At 46.2% G+C, this 16,303-nt stretch overlaps 1 protein-coding gene across 1 annotated transcript in view; it reads left to right on the top strand.

Annotated features, from left to right (window-relative positions):
* The first annotated feature begins 8,119 nt into the window (after window positions 1-8,119).
* The window catches only part of RELN (reelin), a 1,711,021-nt gene continuing 1,702,837 nt past the window's right edge, over window positions 8,120-16,303 (top strand). Inside the window, exon 1 of the mRNA XM_078679027.1 lies at window positions 8,120-8,483. Coding sequence (XP_078535153.1) covers window positions 8,255-8,483 — 229 coding nt within the window. The 5' untranslated portion in view covers window positions 8,120-8,254. The remainder of the gene's footprint in view (window positions 8,484-16,303) is intronic.

The raw sequence follows: 16,303 nt of genomic DNA, 5'->3' as shown, positions 1-16,303 counted from the left end.
CCCGCCATACTAATATGGCGGGAGGTCATTTAGGTGAGGATGGAGGGCGGATTGCCCCTGCCAGGCCGGCGATAGCTACCGCCAGCCTGGCGGGGGCAATCCGCCCGCCATCCTAATGGGCCCCATGGTGTTTGCAAGGTACTTTTCTGTTGTGGTTATGACCTGAGCTCAGACCAGGCTTCTGTAAAGAGAGCCAAAAGTAAGACAAGGAACATTTGGGCAACCTCTACCTTAGAATAGCGGTACCTAGTGATTTCTGGAGCCCTGCTGAAGCATATTAGTATTCTAAGGACTCTTCCCCCTCAGGGACTTCCTCACAATGCTGGAATGCACACTTGACAAGCATTTGCAATGCAATAGATCTCGCATTATTAAAGTTTGAGCTATTGGCGTTGCTAATAGTAATGCAACACCAAGAGCTCAAACATTCAGTAATGCGAGACCTATTTCATTGCAAGAGGGATAGGACATGAAGACACTGGTAGATTTGATTCCAAGGAACTGAGCTCTAAGGACTATAGTTGCGGGTGGTGATCAGTATTCGATCCAGGGGTTGCTGTCAGTCAAGACATTTGAGTCTTAAAATCTTCAAAGGAAACTAAGCGCTATAACAAGAAAGGAAATCTCCGACCACACAAAAACGGCAAAGGAAACCTCAGTCTAGCCAAAACCTAGAAAGGACGCTCTACCCCAAACCTGCAATGGAGGCCTCTGTCTACCGAAAAACTATAAAGGAGGCCTCTGTCTACAGAAAAACTATAAAGGCGGCTCTGTCTACACAAAAACTAGAAGGTAGGCTTTATCCTACACAAAACCTGCAAAGGAGGCCACTGTCTTCCCCAAAAACTATGAAGGGGGCATGTGTCCCACCCTAAAGCTGCAAATGAAGCCCTTGTGTACTCAACAGCTACAACGGAGGGCTCTATCAACCCAGAACCCCGTTGCCTTCTCTTTTGCATTTATGTCGCCTCCTTTCTCTCTCTCTCTCTCTCTCTCTCTCTCTCTCTCTCTCTCTCTCTCTCCCCTCTCTCTCTCTCTCTAGAGAGAGAGAGAGAGAGAGAGATAATGGCGTCCATGGAGCAGATCTCTACAATCTAGGTACCCATGATCATCATTGAGCCGCGAACCATCAGCGGAAGCCAGCTCCTCTTCAGCCAAAATTCAAGTCATATTAATCAGCTGCCCATACAGGCGTGTCCCTTACAAGGGGTCTCCACACCTACTGTACCAGACAGCTCCAGGGAACAAGCTAGAAGGCAACAATGAGACCTCCGTGCTGAAGGGTATTGGAAACATATTGGATTCTACAGGTCAAGATGGGGAGCTGACCCTATTGAGGGCGTAGTGGTAACCCTAAAGTCCCATTACTCAGAAATGATTAAAACCCACTCAGGACACCCTGTATTTGTGTGTTCGTTGTAGAAGTGCCGGCATCTGAGCTATTGTCCTTTAACTGGGCTCTAGTACCACATACACCCTACATGTCACAAGATCATTCTGTGCATCAGAGGCCCACATGTCCCTGTACCCTACGCAGCGCCCATGTACAATGTTGCAGGGTAGAAATGAACCAGCCTCTGAGGGCACTCACTGGCATGGCTCTACCTCACCCCACACAGTCAGTGCTCGGCCAGTTGCAAGGCTTTTGTCTGCTAATAATTTAGAGTGGGTCAATGTCACTTTAATAAAGTTTGGCAAGGAATGTCAAAGGAGACCCAAAGCGGCTTCGAGATAAATCTGTATTTACCCTTAAATCTGATATAGCATGTGCGAATCATCTGAGTAGACATCTTCACAGAACGAAACAAACTGAGGTCTGTAATGGAAACTTCGAAACGTCAGACAGTCGACAGCGCCATGAGGTCAGACTGAAGTCATGGCATATTGTGCGCTATAGAGCGATTAATGAGATAACATGATGGGAACAGCTCAGTCTGACTGATCCCCATGGGTCTGACTGACTCACTCTCTTCCAGGAACCTCTGAGGCAGGGGCTCTGCCCCGCCATAATAGTGAAACTTTACCCCGTGAAGTGAAGGCAGCGGCGGGGTATGTTCAATGGACTCCACTGGGTGAGCTTGGAGGGCTAGGGGCTCTGAAGACGAGCGACTCATGCCGCAGCTATGGGAGGGGGCACGGGAGATGTCACCAGGGACATATCCCGCATTTGCCCCTCCCATGGCCTATTGGTGTCTGTTACCTGCACTGCCCACATCTGTTTTGCATAATCGTGCCAGATAATGCGAAACAGATGTCTCGCTGTGGTGCGCACCACTTGCGTGCTTGTTAGTATTTTTCATTGTGAGGTCACAAGTTTCCCACTTCACCACTTCCCAGAATTAAAGAAAAGTTGTGCAGAACTTTGTAGGTGGTACAAAAGGGGGTGGTGATGGACGGAGCATCTGAACCAATCAAACACTCACACCCAGTCAACAGATCTGGGTTTAATCCATCACTGTTCTTTAGCCCACTCCCATGAGGCAGAGGGTCAGACTGATTTGCATATGGCCATGTCTGGACTGGGGTGGCAGAGTGGGCTAAAGAACGGTGATGGATTAAACCCAGATCTTTTGACTGGGTGTGAGTGTTTGATTGGTTCAGATGCTCTGTCCATCACCACCCCCTTTTGTACCACTTTGTTTGCCATAAGTTGGCAGGGTATGCTCAGACTTGAGTCCCTTGCTCACTTTGCCACTGGATTCAAGCAACCCTGGCTGAAGATGTCTTAAATGCCAGAAACCGGTCCTAGGAAGCTTGTTTCCGGTCCAGGGAAGGCATGGCTTGGCAGTTCGGGCTGGACTGTTCCCATGAGGCACTGGGTCAGACTGATTTGCATATGGCCATGTCTGAACTGGGGTGGCAGAGTGGGCTAAAGAACGGTGATGGATTAAACCCAGATCTTTTGACTGGGTGTGGGTGTTTGATTGGTTCAGATGCTCTGTCCATCACCACCCCCTTTTGTACCGCTTTGTTCGCCATAAGTTGGCAGGGTATGCTCAGACGTGAGTCCCTTGCTCACTTTGCCACTGGATTCAAGCAAGCCTGGCTGAAGACGGCTGAAATGCCAGAAACCGGTCCTAGGAAGCTTGTTTCCGGTCCAGGGAAGGCATGGCTTGGCAGTTTGGGCTGGACTGTTCCCATGAGGCACACTGTCAGACTGATTTGCATATGGCCATGTCTGAACTGGGGTGGCAGAGTGGGCTAAAGAACGGCGATGGATTAAACCCAGATCTTTTGACCTGGTGTGAGTGTTTGATTGGTTCAGATGCTCTGTCCATCACCACCCCCTTTTGTACCACCCTTTGTTGGTGGGACGGGGATTTCTATAGTCAAGTGAGCAGGTTGTCATGGTGGGTACACGAAAAAAGAGCAGAGAGAGCAGAGGTGGAAGCGAGCTAACGGTGAGATTGTACAAGAGGACGGTGCCTCTGAGACACTGCGGCAGAGCTGGGGCAGGGTCAGTTTGTGCTTAACGAGTGATGCGCCGACCCCACCTACCTTTCAGAGGCACTTGCGTGTACCACAGTGTACCCATGTATGCGCAAGCTACTTTTCACTTGGAGGTGCATACAAAGTATTCCACTTCGGTACACACACTTGTTCCATTGCCAAACCTCCTCAGCGTCCTTCCAATAATCAGGGTTCAGTGGGTCCTCAGGCTTCTGTGCCCTGGTGCCACTGCACCTGCCACACCAATGCAAGCTAAGCCCCTGGTGCTGCTGTGATAGGGGTATGCAGTGTGCAGCATCATTGTTCACGCAAGAAACACGACACAGCTAAGCTACATCTCTCACTCCTGCACAGGAAGCACTCGGAGTATGCTCGTCTCACTCCCATCCCCTCCCCTTCCGTCTTCCTCACCTCCTCCCCACCACCACCCTCATCACTTCTGCGCCAAAACTTTCAGTGATCACTTTGGCTCAGGGAAGGCGGAGAGAGGCAGCTGGTAGACCTGGTGGGAGAGGGATGTTTGCCACCAAGGCGAAGAGCAGAGGCTGGCACCTAGCGCTGGCAGGGCACTCCTCCCCCGTCTTGGGATGCACAGTAGTCCGCTACACGGATCTACGACCCTCCTTCCCTGCAGCGCTCCGACCCTGGGAAACTGACAAGCAACAGATGGGGAATCCCCCCGCGCGTGCCAGTGAGGACCCCTGTGGGGCCCGGGAGGAGGGGCCCGTCCATGACATCACGAGGACGGTATTCCACCCGAGCATCCCTCACCCCTCCTCGCAATTCAAGGGTTTAGAGGTGAGGGGGCCTCTGATTTGCTTCCTGCAGATACCATGGGCAGAGCCCCCGAAATAGCCTAGATTACATGCCTGTCCGGACCCTGCCAGTTGTGCCCAGTCTCCCAACCACTGCCAACAGGAACACCCGCTTTGAGGCGCCAGGGCACTCGTGTGAGGAGAAGCAGGTGTCTGGGTCGAGAGCGGCTACATGTGGGATGGAGAGGTCCGGTCCGTTAAGAAACAGACCCTGTCTAGCCAAAGTGCGGAATGTGTCTGTGCCAGACCATTCATGTAGCGCACTTTGTTGCTGCCAGCACGTCTAGGCGATGTTCTGCCGCATGGGCTGATTTTAAGAGGCCTCGAAATGTACTTCAAGGTGCACTTTTTTAATAGAGGTTTTTTAAATCGAAGAACTTGTCGCGTGAGTAAGACGTTGTTACTCCACCATCGTCAACCTGGAGCCTCTGGCCGTTAACTGGAAGGAGACAGTACCAAACCATGCTATACGTACAGCAGTGGTCTAGTGCCAAGAAGAGGGTGCAGGCGCCTATATATCAAAGTTTATATAAGTATGCTCAGCGAGTTAAACGGTGTTAGATCACATCTGCGCAAGCTGAAAGTGACAAAATGAATTCCTGGCAGGGCCAGTGTGGCGTTTCATTCTTCTGCAGTTTATAAACTGGGCACAGCTAAATTGGGTGCTAGTTTTTGTTCTCACCAAAAGGATACCGCGTGTCAGGGTCCTTGATAGAAAGATGTAAGCACAACCTACTTGCAGTCAGACGTCAGTCCAATGACTCACTCCAGTGTGAATACGGATCAAAGTAAGAGTGTCTACATGTCACGGTAAAAACCACAAGACAGCCTTTCTCCTCCCCGTATTTAACCGCGTGTTCGGCTGTGCAATGAAAACAGAGTACAAGCCCGCGAGTGGTGCACATGCGCCAAAGCGAGCCATGTGGTTTCAATTATTGCACCCGTGTCTGGGCATGATAATTGAAACCACGTGGCAGCGGTGCGCGTAACATACACCAATAGGCCATGGGTGGAGCAATGCGTCCGCCTTTGGCCAATTGCGTGCTGTCTTTTATGAAAAGACGCACGTAAAGGCCAATAGCGTGGCCCAAAAGGAAAAGCACACGCACCAGCGTGTGTGATTCCTAGGTCTGTTTTCAAACACCCTACATGAGGTCTCTCGGTGCGCGACAGTGCTGCGAACTGCAACGCAGACGCGAGACCTAAAAATGTTACCCATAAAATTATCTTTGGTTTCTGTAGTCGCAAGCTGGGGGACCTACTATTTATGAGAAGAGGTCATTGGTGTAAAAAGGCTTTCCACTGCTCCTGCTTTATATCAGTGTGTAGTAACTTTTAATAGTATCACAGATAGAGAAAGGCTTTCAGATTTCACTCCTGCATCCTTCACTTAGGAAGATCACACAAAGCAAATTATTCTCTGACTTCCTTAGAAATGGAGGGCTCTTATTAGGAAACGGGTTTTCTTTTCAAGCGTCACATTCTTGCACACTATTGAGTGGTAAGATGTTCTTCATATGAGCACTACAAATATTTAATCAACCATAGGCACTAGAAGTAGAGGTGCTGGGGAAGTGCTGCAGCACCTCAGAAATATCCATACTGAAGTTCAGAAGGTGAATGAGCAATAGAGATGCCTTTAAAAAAAGAAATTGTCAAATTTACTGCGCCATCTAAAACAGAAGTAAAATGTCAGGCTGCATTCTGACAAAGTGCTGTTTATTATTTTAACAAGGAGATTAGAGTTTGCTTTTCGTTCTCTGACTCCAAATTTGAGGATTTTGTAAACTGAATTGTCTGGGAATCTGACATGGGTACAGGGAGTGTGAAAGGAAAGGCTGTAGGATATCTGTTTTCCCCTAACACACAACAAAATGTAACTACTCGGAAATGAACTGTACAAATATTTCAAATTATAACAGCAGAGTGAAAAGCATAAATTAAGCACATTTTTCGTAATTGTAAAGTGTGAAGGAAACAGATTTGAACAGGTTCAAAACAAATCAAGACACTTTACTTGGTGATGTGTAAATGATAACTATTTGCTAAAACTGGATTATTGTTTGTGGGCTATATCGTTTTTTGAGTAAAACTGCATGTCAGTGCGAATTTTGTAGCCATGCTTTCTCTAAATGACAGTGTGCTACCACACCATGCGTTGGTAATATGTCTGCAACAGTGGGTACCAAAAAGCACCACTGGCTACATAACAAATCTTTGCCAATCTCTTGCTGAATGGACTTTGCTCATTTACTGTACTTGTACTTTGTGAAACATTTAGATTTTTCACAATTTCTATGACGTCAACAATGTACCATTGAGACACGGCAGCAGGTCTCAAGCGACTCCCTCACCCTTCCTTGATTTACGTTGTCCTCCTTTTAATTGTACCCTTTGTCCCCAGTTTGGTTCAAACTGCCCTATATCTGCACCAGCAATCTCAATTCACTAAAGTATTTATGGAAATGACATCACACGTAACACTATTTGGCTCTTTCATCAGAGGGTTGGGCCCCTTGTCTGAATGTAACACTCTTCCAGTTCTTCAGATGAACTAGGGGCAGGAAAAGGGGCAAGGAGTGAGAGCTTACAAAATCCTGAGACAATGGGTAGTGAAGGCAGGGAACTAGGTACTAAAGGAAAGACAGGTGCAGCACCCCCGGATACACCTAGTGTTCCAAGCATCCAGCATTTAAAAGCTGCAGACTGAGAGTCTATGTGAGAGTGGTTTCCTTGTAGTCTTAGATGGCTTGCACTGCGGTGTTAATGTGTTTTAGATGCACCCACCAGAAATCTGGCCACACCAAGAGCCATTTAGGTCTGGGGCATTCATCAGGGATGTCAGGTCCCTAAAGTAAGTCTAAGTTGGTGTCCCCTACGTCGTACATTCCCAGGGTAAAGGAGTACACCTAAGGAGTGTCCGAGTAAGGCCTATGTGTTGATATTAAGTGTAGCTCATCATGTGCCCTCATTTCGAGGGGGTACCTCACATTCGGTCAAAGGGAGGAGTGGTAGCCTTCGTAGTCACACATTCATCAGAAGTGCTGCCACACCGTTCCACCCATGCAATCTGTTCCCCGCTGATGTAACATATCATCCGTACTTGTAGACATTATAATCCCCTCCTAGTTGCTGGGCACATAATGCTCTCTGCATCAGGTGACTTAACCCTGTAAGACATTTCAAAATGCAGCCTCTTTGTGATCAATTAAATAATCTACAACAGATTTACTGTTACTTTTGTCCCTGTTGTCATTTTCTTTGAACTGAGATTTTTTTTTTTAATTAATGACTGTCAGACTCTACATTTCAAACCCCGCCCCCTATGACTCCACCCCCTTTCCATATCACACCTTGATCCCTAGTGTATGGGTTCCCCAAAAAGCATAGTCCATTGTCTCTTGTACAAATTAGAACGTGATAAGTAATACCAGTATAGTAATTATCTAAAAGCATGGAGGCTGATCTAATATAGGGGAGAGGGTGTGCCCTTATGGCCTGAGCTGCCCACTTTGGAGCTTGGGAACCAGGTTCGAACGTAGACGTCGGCTCCGCATCCTGTGATTCTGGGCAACCCACTTAATCTCCCTGTGCCTACCCAAAATGAATGTGCACCTTGTATAACGTAACTGGTGCTCATGTATAGTGCTCCAATACCTGAAGGTCGAGTTCGCGCTTTATAAATGTACAAAAAAGATATGAAGACCCGTCCCTCACAGTAAAATTGTGCAGGCGTCATAAAACGAGTGCTCCTCAGTGTGTGTGCTCGCGTCGGTAAACGCGATCCGTGTGGGCGGCGCTCCACTCGAGGCATTACGGTAGCGCTCAGAGAGTCCAGCGCGCGTGCAGCAGTCAGGCCGGAGCTCGCGCAGATGACTGACTGACTGGCAGCGCCGGAGCTCGCAGCAAAGTTCGCACTGAGCCGGTGGCCGCAGCGAGGAGCACGCGCCGCGCTCGGGTGCACGTGGACCGGGACGACGGACCCCAGCATGGAGCAGAGGGGCTGCCGCGCGCGCTGGGCCGTCCTGCTCCTCGCGCTCGCCGCTTGCACGGAGTGCGTCCGTGGCGCCGTGGGCTACTACCCCCGCTTCTCGCCCTTCTTCTTCCTCTGCACCCACCACGGGGAGCTGCAGGGCGACGGGGAGCAGGGAGAGGTGCTCATCTCCCTGCAGATCGCGGGGAACCCCGCCTACTACGTACCTGGACAGGAATACCATGGTAGGTACAGCACGGTGCGCCCAACACTCCGAAACCCCCAATAAAGTTTTGCAGAAGGGAACCTGGAGCCGTCGCGAGGCGCTCGGGAGGGCAGGTTTGACAGGGACATTCACACGAAACTGCACACATCTCGTTTGGCTTGATGCCTAATGTAACACCGCGACCCGGTGAAATGTGCGCTGCAAATGTTGAGGACCGTACTGTGTTACTGTACAGTGTAGAGGCAGCCGTCAGAACCCTCAGGCAAGCGAGGCGCGCTTCAAGTTAAACTTTTTAATAGCATGTTCAGGGACATTAGAAAAGCATTCTTCATATGTGTGTGTTACGTGCATACATGCGTGTATTGATAAATAACGGTACATGGCAGGGAGAAGGGAGCACAGCGTTTAATATGGCATGATTTCAGTGCACTGTCTAATCATTATCCATACGTACCTATATTTGAATCCATGTATACATGCATACATTTTAATAGAAGTGCATCTTGAACTATCTTAAACGGGCCAGTACACATTTGAAATACCTACTATTTACTTTCTTTGACATAGAACCAAGTACATGGTTACTTTGTGTATACGTCTATAATAAACGGTCGTGCTTAATGTTATCAGATGTATTATATTGTGTATTTATATTGTGTACATGTTGCTTCATTGTGTGTGAACACATAGAAGTATGTGCTGTACTTTAATTGCTCACACACGCACACTTGTATTTGCCACAATGATGCCAACTGCATAGAAAAGATCACCTAATGAATGAATTTTCAGAAGGTATGTGGTGATGAGATGGGAGTCGGTTTTACTTCATATGTAGAGTAATGGCGTGAGCAGAAACCACTGTAGTAGTTAGTATTGGTAACATGTAAACTTGTAACGCTGCTTCATACTAGCAGATACTGTGGAATTTGCGTCGCAGATGTGACATGGTTGCTAACTGCAATTCACATTGAGTATCCCGGTCCATACATGCGGGTCCCTTTAATGTGGATACACTTACTACCATCTATGAAGAGGGTGTAACAGACTCACGTATGTCTGTTGATTCTGCGAGTCATGTGGAACTTAAGGTGTCATGTGTGTATCAGTGTGGCCGAGCCCCACTCTGGGTACAGAGAGGCAGTGATGCTGGGGTTCAGCCTTCTGGAGACGCTTTACTGTTTCTATTGCGACCACCCTAGTGCCCCCTGTGCCTGTCACCCTGAGGATGCTGCGGCTGGCTTGGCTCTTGACGCGAGGGAGCTTTGTCTCTTGAGGTTACCTCCTCTTCTGGCAGTGAGAGTCCCAGGCTAAGCATCTAAAGTTCATTACAAAGAAGGTCTGGGATATCCTTAGGTCAGGTCATGAAAGGAAAGGCTGCAAAGTCCCCAAAAAAGAAACAGCACAACAGATGGTATCCAAGGAAAGCCACGGGTGTGGAAATGCCATGCCCAAAGCCTTATTGCCATGCTTCTTTCTAGTGTGCGTTGGTAATCACCCGTGAACCCATCCTGCTGGTGTTTATAACATCTAAAGGGTGGCAGGGGCTTTGGTTAGACCCCACCCCAGCCCTCCACGTCATGCCATGGGGACAGGTGCTCGCCTCCTGTGGCCCGCGGAGGCCAACGCGCACGCTACCAAACTGACTTTCTCTTGAATAATGAGGCCACCACCAATAGTTTGGTCCTTACTAAACGAAATGCAGTCACACATTTGTATTTTTATTTGGCGATGAAAGTAGCTGTTGAAATGGGAGCTCCTTAGTAGGTCTCAGCGCTATGACAAGTGTAAGTGTACGTATGTATGTAGATATAGACTGTGTCTTTCATGTAGCTCTTTTATCCAGCGAGCGTTACGTACAGCATGGTTTACACCATTAATATCCAGTTCAAACTAGTACTCATTTTCTTGACCAAGGGAGTTTAAGAATTGAACCCCGAACCCTAAGGGCAGGTACACATTTCAGCGGTAAGTGCCCAACTATTCAGGAGTTTTATGTGTGCGGCAAGGCTGGGTGTCTTTTATGACCCTATGTGGCATTTCAGAGTACAACCGTGTAACCTGCGGGCACGTGTTTGTGCATGATAACTCTTAAGTCATATAGCGATGTTATGCAAAGCGCTTTACCCAAAGCATATTTTGCACCTTTATTGTTGCGAATTAAAATGGTGCTCGCTATCTCTACCCCGGAAAGAGGAAATCGCGAGCTAGCCCTGCTGTTTCGAATCTGTGATGTACTGAACCCGGTAACAAGCGCGGCCTCTTATCGAGTCTACGCGCTGTGTGAATATCTTTTATTCATTCACAAAGGACCTGGGGGTGCCGTTCGTGTCCTCGCGTGGCATCTCTTATGCGAACCCTCAGAAGAATGCCTGTGCTCGGCGGGGCCCAGGACACGGGACGGACCTGGTGGGCGGGCTCCAGGTGTTTAAAAACAAGCGCACAGGTGAGCTGTGGCTGTTGCGCGGGCCACTTGGCGCTACAAGCAGAGAGCGCAAGGCCAACGTGTAGAGTGCACGAGTGTGTGCTCCATGGATTTTAGAGTCACCACACCTAGGAGCGCTCGCCTTCACTCAGCGCCCCCATGGAGGCTTTGTTTAACAGAGGATAGAAAATAACTGGTTTTAAATGTCCGGTGAGGAGAAATGTCGGTTTGAGAGAAGGGGCCAAAATGACACTGCACTGGCGGGCGCACTTCACACGATGCGTCCCTGGAAGGGGCGGTAATGACTTCACAACAGGTGCGCATTTTACGAACTCCAGAAAGATTAAGGGGTACATCGACTTTGATATAACCCGAGCCTGTGAAAGTCAGATTACCCACAGGCTTTCCGAGAGGTGCCCAACCTACTGAATTATTTTATCAATTTGCCAATCGGAGCACAGGTTTAAAAAAAGCCATATTTTATGCACCCAGATTGGTAAAATTTGTTAGCCTGTTCCAGTGATGGCAGTCATTGTTTTATCCCTCGTCATAAATGCTTGGCTTCGGGGCGTAGAGGTGTTAGAGAGGATTTGGTATTGCAAAGTAAACGCTGGAAGAGCTCGTCCCTGTGCGCACCAGAGCGTTCGTCTTGGAGGCCTATTGTACAATGTGTATGTGCAGATATTACATATATTGATTGCAGGATGCGCAGGCCAGAGGCAGGTGTGCGGCTTCACTCAAGGAACAAACACACACAATTATCGTGGTCTCAGGACAACAACCCTCTGAGGCGTCACTCACAGTCACTCACATGTCATGGATGTACATCAAACGCGCACATTCTCATGTATTGCTCCTTATGGTCTCCAGGGCGCACTTCTTTCACCTTCTCCCAGTGCGCACATATTTCAAGGAAACCACAGAAAGGTAAAATAATTGCCAGTCTCATCCAATGCTGGCCAGGAACCCAGCCTCCCTAGTTCGGTCAGCATTTTATTCACTTGGTGAAGTTTTATTTGGTTTTTGATGAGTTATACCTTCAAATTTTCAAAAATGCAAAAACAAAACGTCATCACAATAACATACATCGATCCATAGGATAGTTGAGATGGACGCAAACTCGCCTATGGTTCATGGAAGCATGCAGAGGGCTGTAAATGACATTCACTTGGGGAGTAAAGCAAATTAGCAGTTTTGCACAAACCCCCATTAAGGGCTGGCCGCAATACCCAAAAGGTAGACCGAAGTTGGAGCCTCTTCATTTACCAAGGGCCATTGCCAACAAATTATATTAGGAGGTTAAACCCTTGACCTGCTGTGCTCGATATGAGGGTCAGTAAAATGTATTGGGGTTCCTGTGTGAGTAGTGTCCAGCATTTGTACACAAGGGTCGGATCCGTGCCTCATTTTTAGGCTGGCCATTAGCTATGGACCTGATATCACATAGATTGTATCTTTATATCCTGGATATGTGGCAGCTATGTGACTGGAGGCGCAGCTTTTCAGGATTGCCCCAGAATAAAATAATTCCATTTAGAGTTACTACATATAGAGACATTGATGTCAATTAATCATTTGCAGATTGCTGAAAATGTGTTTAGGGTCTTGTTTTCTTGGACTGCAGTCAACATCCCTATTTTAGAATATTGATGGGCATAGCTACTTTAAACAGTCGTCTTTATTCATTTCAATGAAGTCACAAAATTCACCTGCATTGTCATGTGACCTCTAGTAGGAGAGCAGGGTCAAGCTAAACTGATAAGAACATATTTCTCTTTCACCACAAGGCATGGCACCTTCTGTGGCAATGTCTTTATAAGAATATAATGTACAGGGCTTGCAATCGAAACCGAGTATTGAAATCTGTACAAGAAATTGAATACTTAGCATTGAATGAACCAGAAACAAGTTGAGAGGCAGGTCACTTTGTATAATCACAGCTGCTGTTTAAACAATTAAAATGAGAACTGACTTTTCCATCTTCTGATCTGTTTTTGTAAAAATGAGCAGTGACTATTAGAAAAGAGAGATTTATGGCAATAGGTTTATTTTTGCACATTTTAAGGTCATTACATGAAAATAGCATATCTGTATTTATTTACAATTTGGGGCCCCACCATTTAAAAAATCTAATTCACATTAAATTGATTCTAATGCCTTTTTTCAACACATTACTGGTTTTTGATGTATATAATTTTGCAGGAGATTCTGCTTTTATTTTTCACATCCCTTACCATACATTCCCTTTCATATGAAAAAGCAACACAACAAGCACTGAAGCAGCTTGAGGGACGTATGAAGGCGTGGCCATGTATTGTAAGGAATACAATTCCCTCGCCATACATTTTAAGGTTACTGCAAGTCAGCTTGGAATCCCATGACCTTACAAAGCAACTTGGCCTTCTCCCTCTAAAAGTTCACAGAACATCGCAGTCACTAGCAGTATCCTTAAATGTCAGGGGTTACTTTATCTCATATATCTCTCTTTTTAAAATGACCCCACCGAGTTTACAATTTGTTTAATAATTCAGGCATGGGTGTTTGCTGACGATCCCTGACTTCTGAATCTTGCTGTGAATTCAGGATTTCCAGAATGAATACTCATGAAAGAAATGTAGATACAATGAACGAGTCATTTACATAGCCATTGTTTCCGTTGGAAAGATGAAGTGGCATGACTCCAGAGGGACAACAGTGAATACCCTTAGCGACTGAGTGGGAACCTATCATTCGGAAGACAACTCCTCTGCCATTTAGTGGTAAAAAAAAAATGTCCACATTTGTAGATAAAAATACAGTGAACATGATAATGAGGGCAGTGTTTTGATCTTCAGGTGAAGTTATATGCCATGCATTGAACTCAGCAGCTCCTCTGCTGGTTTGACATGTACTGTCAGAGACAGACTAGAAATCAAATTCAGATATGGTACAGATGTTCAAACCAGCTCCAATCTGCAGGAGGGCATGGCTAGAATGGAGCCAAAGGGGCATGGTTGGATTGTGACAGCACATCCTTCTTTGAAGTATCCCTTAGTTTTAACCTGCAGCCTACTGGAGAAATGCCAGGGTCTCACAATGCCCTATCCGGCCCTGTGTACTGTCTAAGTAATGGCAATCCATTTGTCATATAGTTCAGGGGTGTCCACGTTATGCTCACGAGGCAAAGATACATGGCATTTTTCCAGGTTATTTTTTGGACTATGTAAATGCGCTCCATTAAGTTTATTTGTTTGTACTTTTTCTTATATGTCCAGCGTAAAAATCTGGCCTAAATCAGGTCTTCTTGGAATTAAATCGGACACTGCGAATGAGGAAAGGAGCAACACATTCTAAGAAATATGTGGGTGGTGTTTTCAATAGAAGCACATTTAAATAACTAGTTGTCAACTTGCCAATCAAATGAATCCCAAACATTCTGTATTAGGGTTTGTGGCTGCACTTATATGCGCCCATTAGTTTCTTGAGAAAAGATACCGGGTTAATTTTGTTCTTTGAGCTTTCTACCTGAAGTTCTGAGCTGGGTGGGTGCCTAATTCACCTGAGTGCTCTTCATTTATTTTCCTTTGCACTTGGAATCCCACCCAGCAATTTAGCAGCAGACAATGGCGGGGAAGGAGGGGGGTGTCCTTGAGTCCTCACATGCTGTTGAGGAACGACTCCGTCCTGCCTATGGGTCTTGGATCAGTGGTCCAGGGAAGCTGGCAGGTGCTCCATTTGAGCACTTCTTACTTTTCATTTACTTTCCGTATCCAGCTGTTGGAGTATATGCTTATATGTAGTACAAATACTTCAAATACATAAAACAGAGGTGGTTGGAATGCTGCTGTGCTGCCATTGGAACCTGAAGACCAAGGTTCTAAATCTGTCAGTGAGACATAAGAAAAGCCTCCGATTTGTGGAGAAACTGCTAAACCCAAGGAGAAACCAGCTGTGAAATGTCCTCCAACATAGTATTTTTATCATGGAGGTAATTCTACTAGTACATTCGCGTCAGAATAAAAAAAAAATAATAATGAACCATGCCTCTTTTCTACAAAGAATACAAAGATTTTGTTCACCTTTTATCTAGCTTGGTCAAATGTGCAATTTTCGATTTGTGAAATCTAGTTTTCTATCTCTGACATAATAACCGTGTTAGCTGAATCACCAGCCATCATGGTTTCCCAAAAGCATTATAACAGAAAGAAATGTAAATACATGGCCTTTCTGTCATCCCTCTTTATGCATTGGTTTGTTCGTGTGTCATTTACATTTTGTTTGCACCCAGCAAAGCATACAGCATGGGATAATGGGTAAACCCACATCAGCCAATGGCTTTTTACACATTGAGTGACACATGTGCATCGCCTAAAATTTAATCTGCTTCAGTGCCAGAGCTGGTAGATCAAGCACTGCTTTTATTTTTGCGCTTTTTTTGAAACAGAATAATTTTTTTAGTTTTTTGCAAACATATGCATGCCATCTTTAAACGGCAGCATTTTTACTTTAAATTGCTTTTACACTTTTTAAATGCCTGTTGCATATAATAAAAGGAAGCTTGTCAAGACCAAATCTATTGGGTTTACAAATGCTTGTTCTATTCTATTAAGTAGACCAGACACAGAGCTTAGTTAAAACGGGTGCATTAAAAAACATAACAAAAAAAATGTTCTTGAAAACTTTTCCTTGGTTAGGAAGCGCTGTTTTTTTCTTCAAAGAAATCGCCAGTCCTGTGGTTGACTACACAGACTATCTGTTTTGATATGATGTTTTGGACATTTTCCCTTTTCATCCCAAATATTGTATGGGCTGCCATGTCTTTGTCGTACCTCTTGTGAAAGGCCCCTTTCACTTGCTGATTAGAATGATCGATCCCATTGTAGACCGGTTTATGTTGCATTGTCAGAATAAATACATAAAATAAACATTGCCCTCAGATCTCTGTGGACATCCGCCTCGGCGGGGACGAGAGCTGATACTCGGTGTCTGGTCTGACCACTGCCCTCAGTAATCATTAACTTTTAGAGCAGTGTTCTGAGCTCGCACAATTCTCATTTAGTACACAACAGGTTCACCACTCGAATACATTGCGTTTACCACAGAAGCTGCTAGGATTCGAGTATTGTGGAACATATTCCGTTTTTGAGGGCCTGCCCTTCAATGGCGAAAGTAACAATCATTTCACTGTGAATACGAGAGAGTTTTGCTCAGGGTGGGGGCGGACTCGGTGCTGGCAGAAACTGGGGGTAGCTTCTCGATGCCGGGTTCTGGTTCTGCACAATACTTGCCTCGAGACACAGTACGAGTTCTGAAAAAGTGGCAGGTGTTACCTTTACTCAATGTTATGGTCCCATGGAGCACTCAAGCGTCCCTGGTACATAGGAAAGTAACTCACCCAGGTCTGTTTTTTTTTTTTTTTACCTTTGCATTCCTTTTCT

The sequence above is a fragment of the Lissotriton helveticus genome, chromosome 1_1 (assembly GCF_964261635.1).
Source record: "Lissotriton helveticus chromosome 1_1, aLisHel1.1, whole genome shotgun sequence".
Lineage (NCBI taxonomy): Eukaryota > Metazoa > Chordata > Amphibia > Caudata > Salamandridae > Lissotriton > Lissotriton helveticus.
This window is presented reverse-complemented; position numbering and strand designations above follow the sequence as displayed.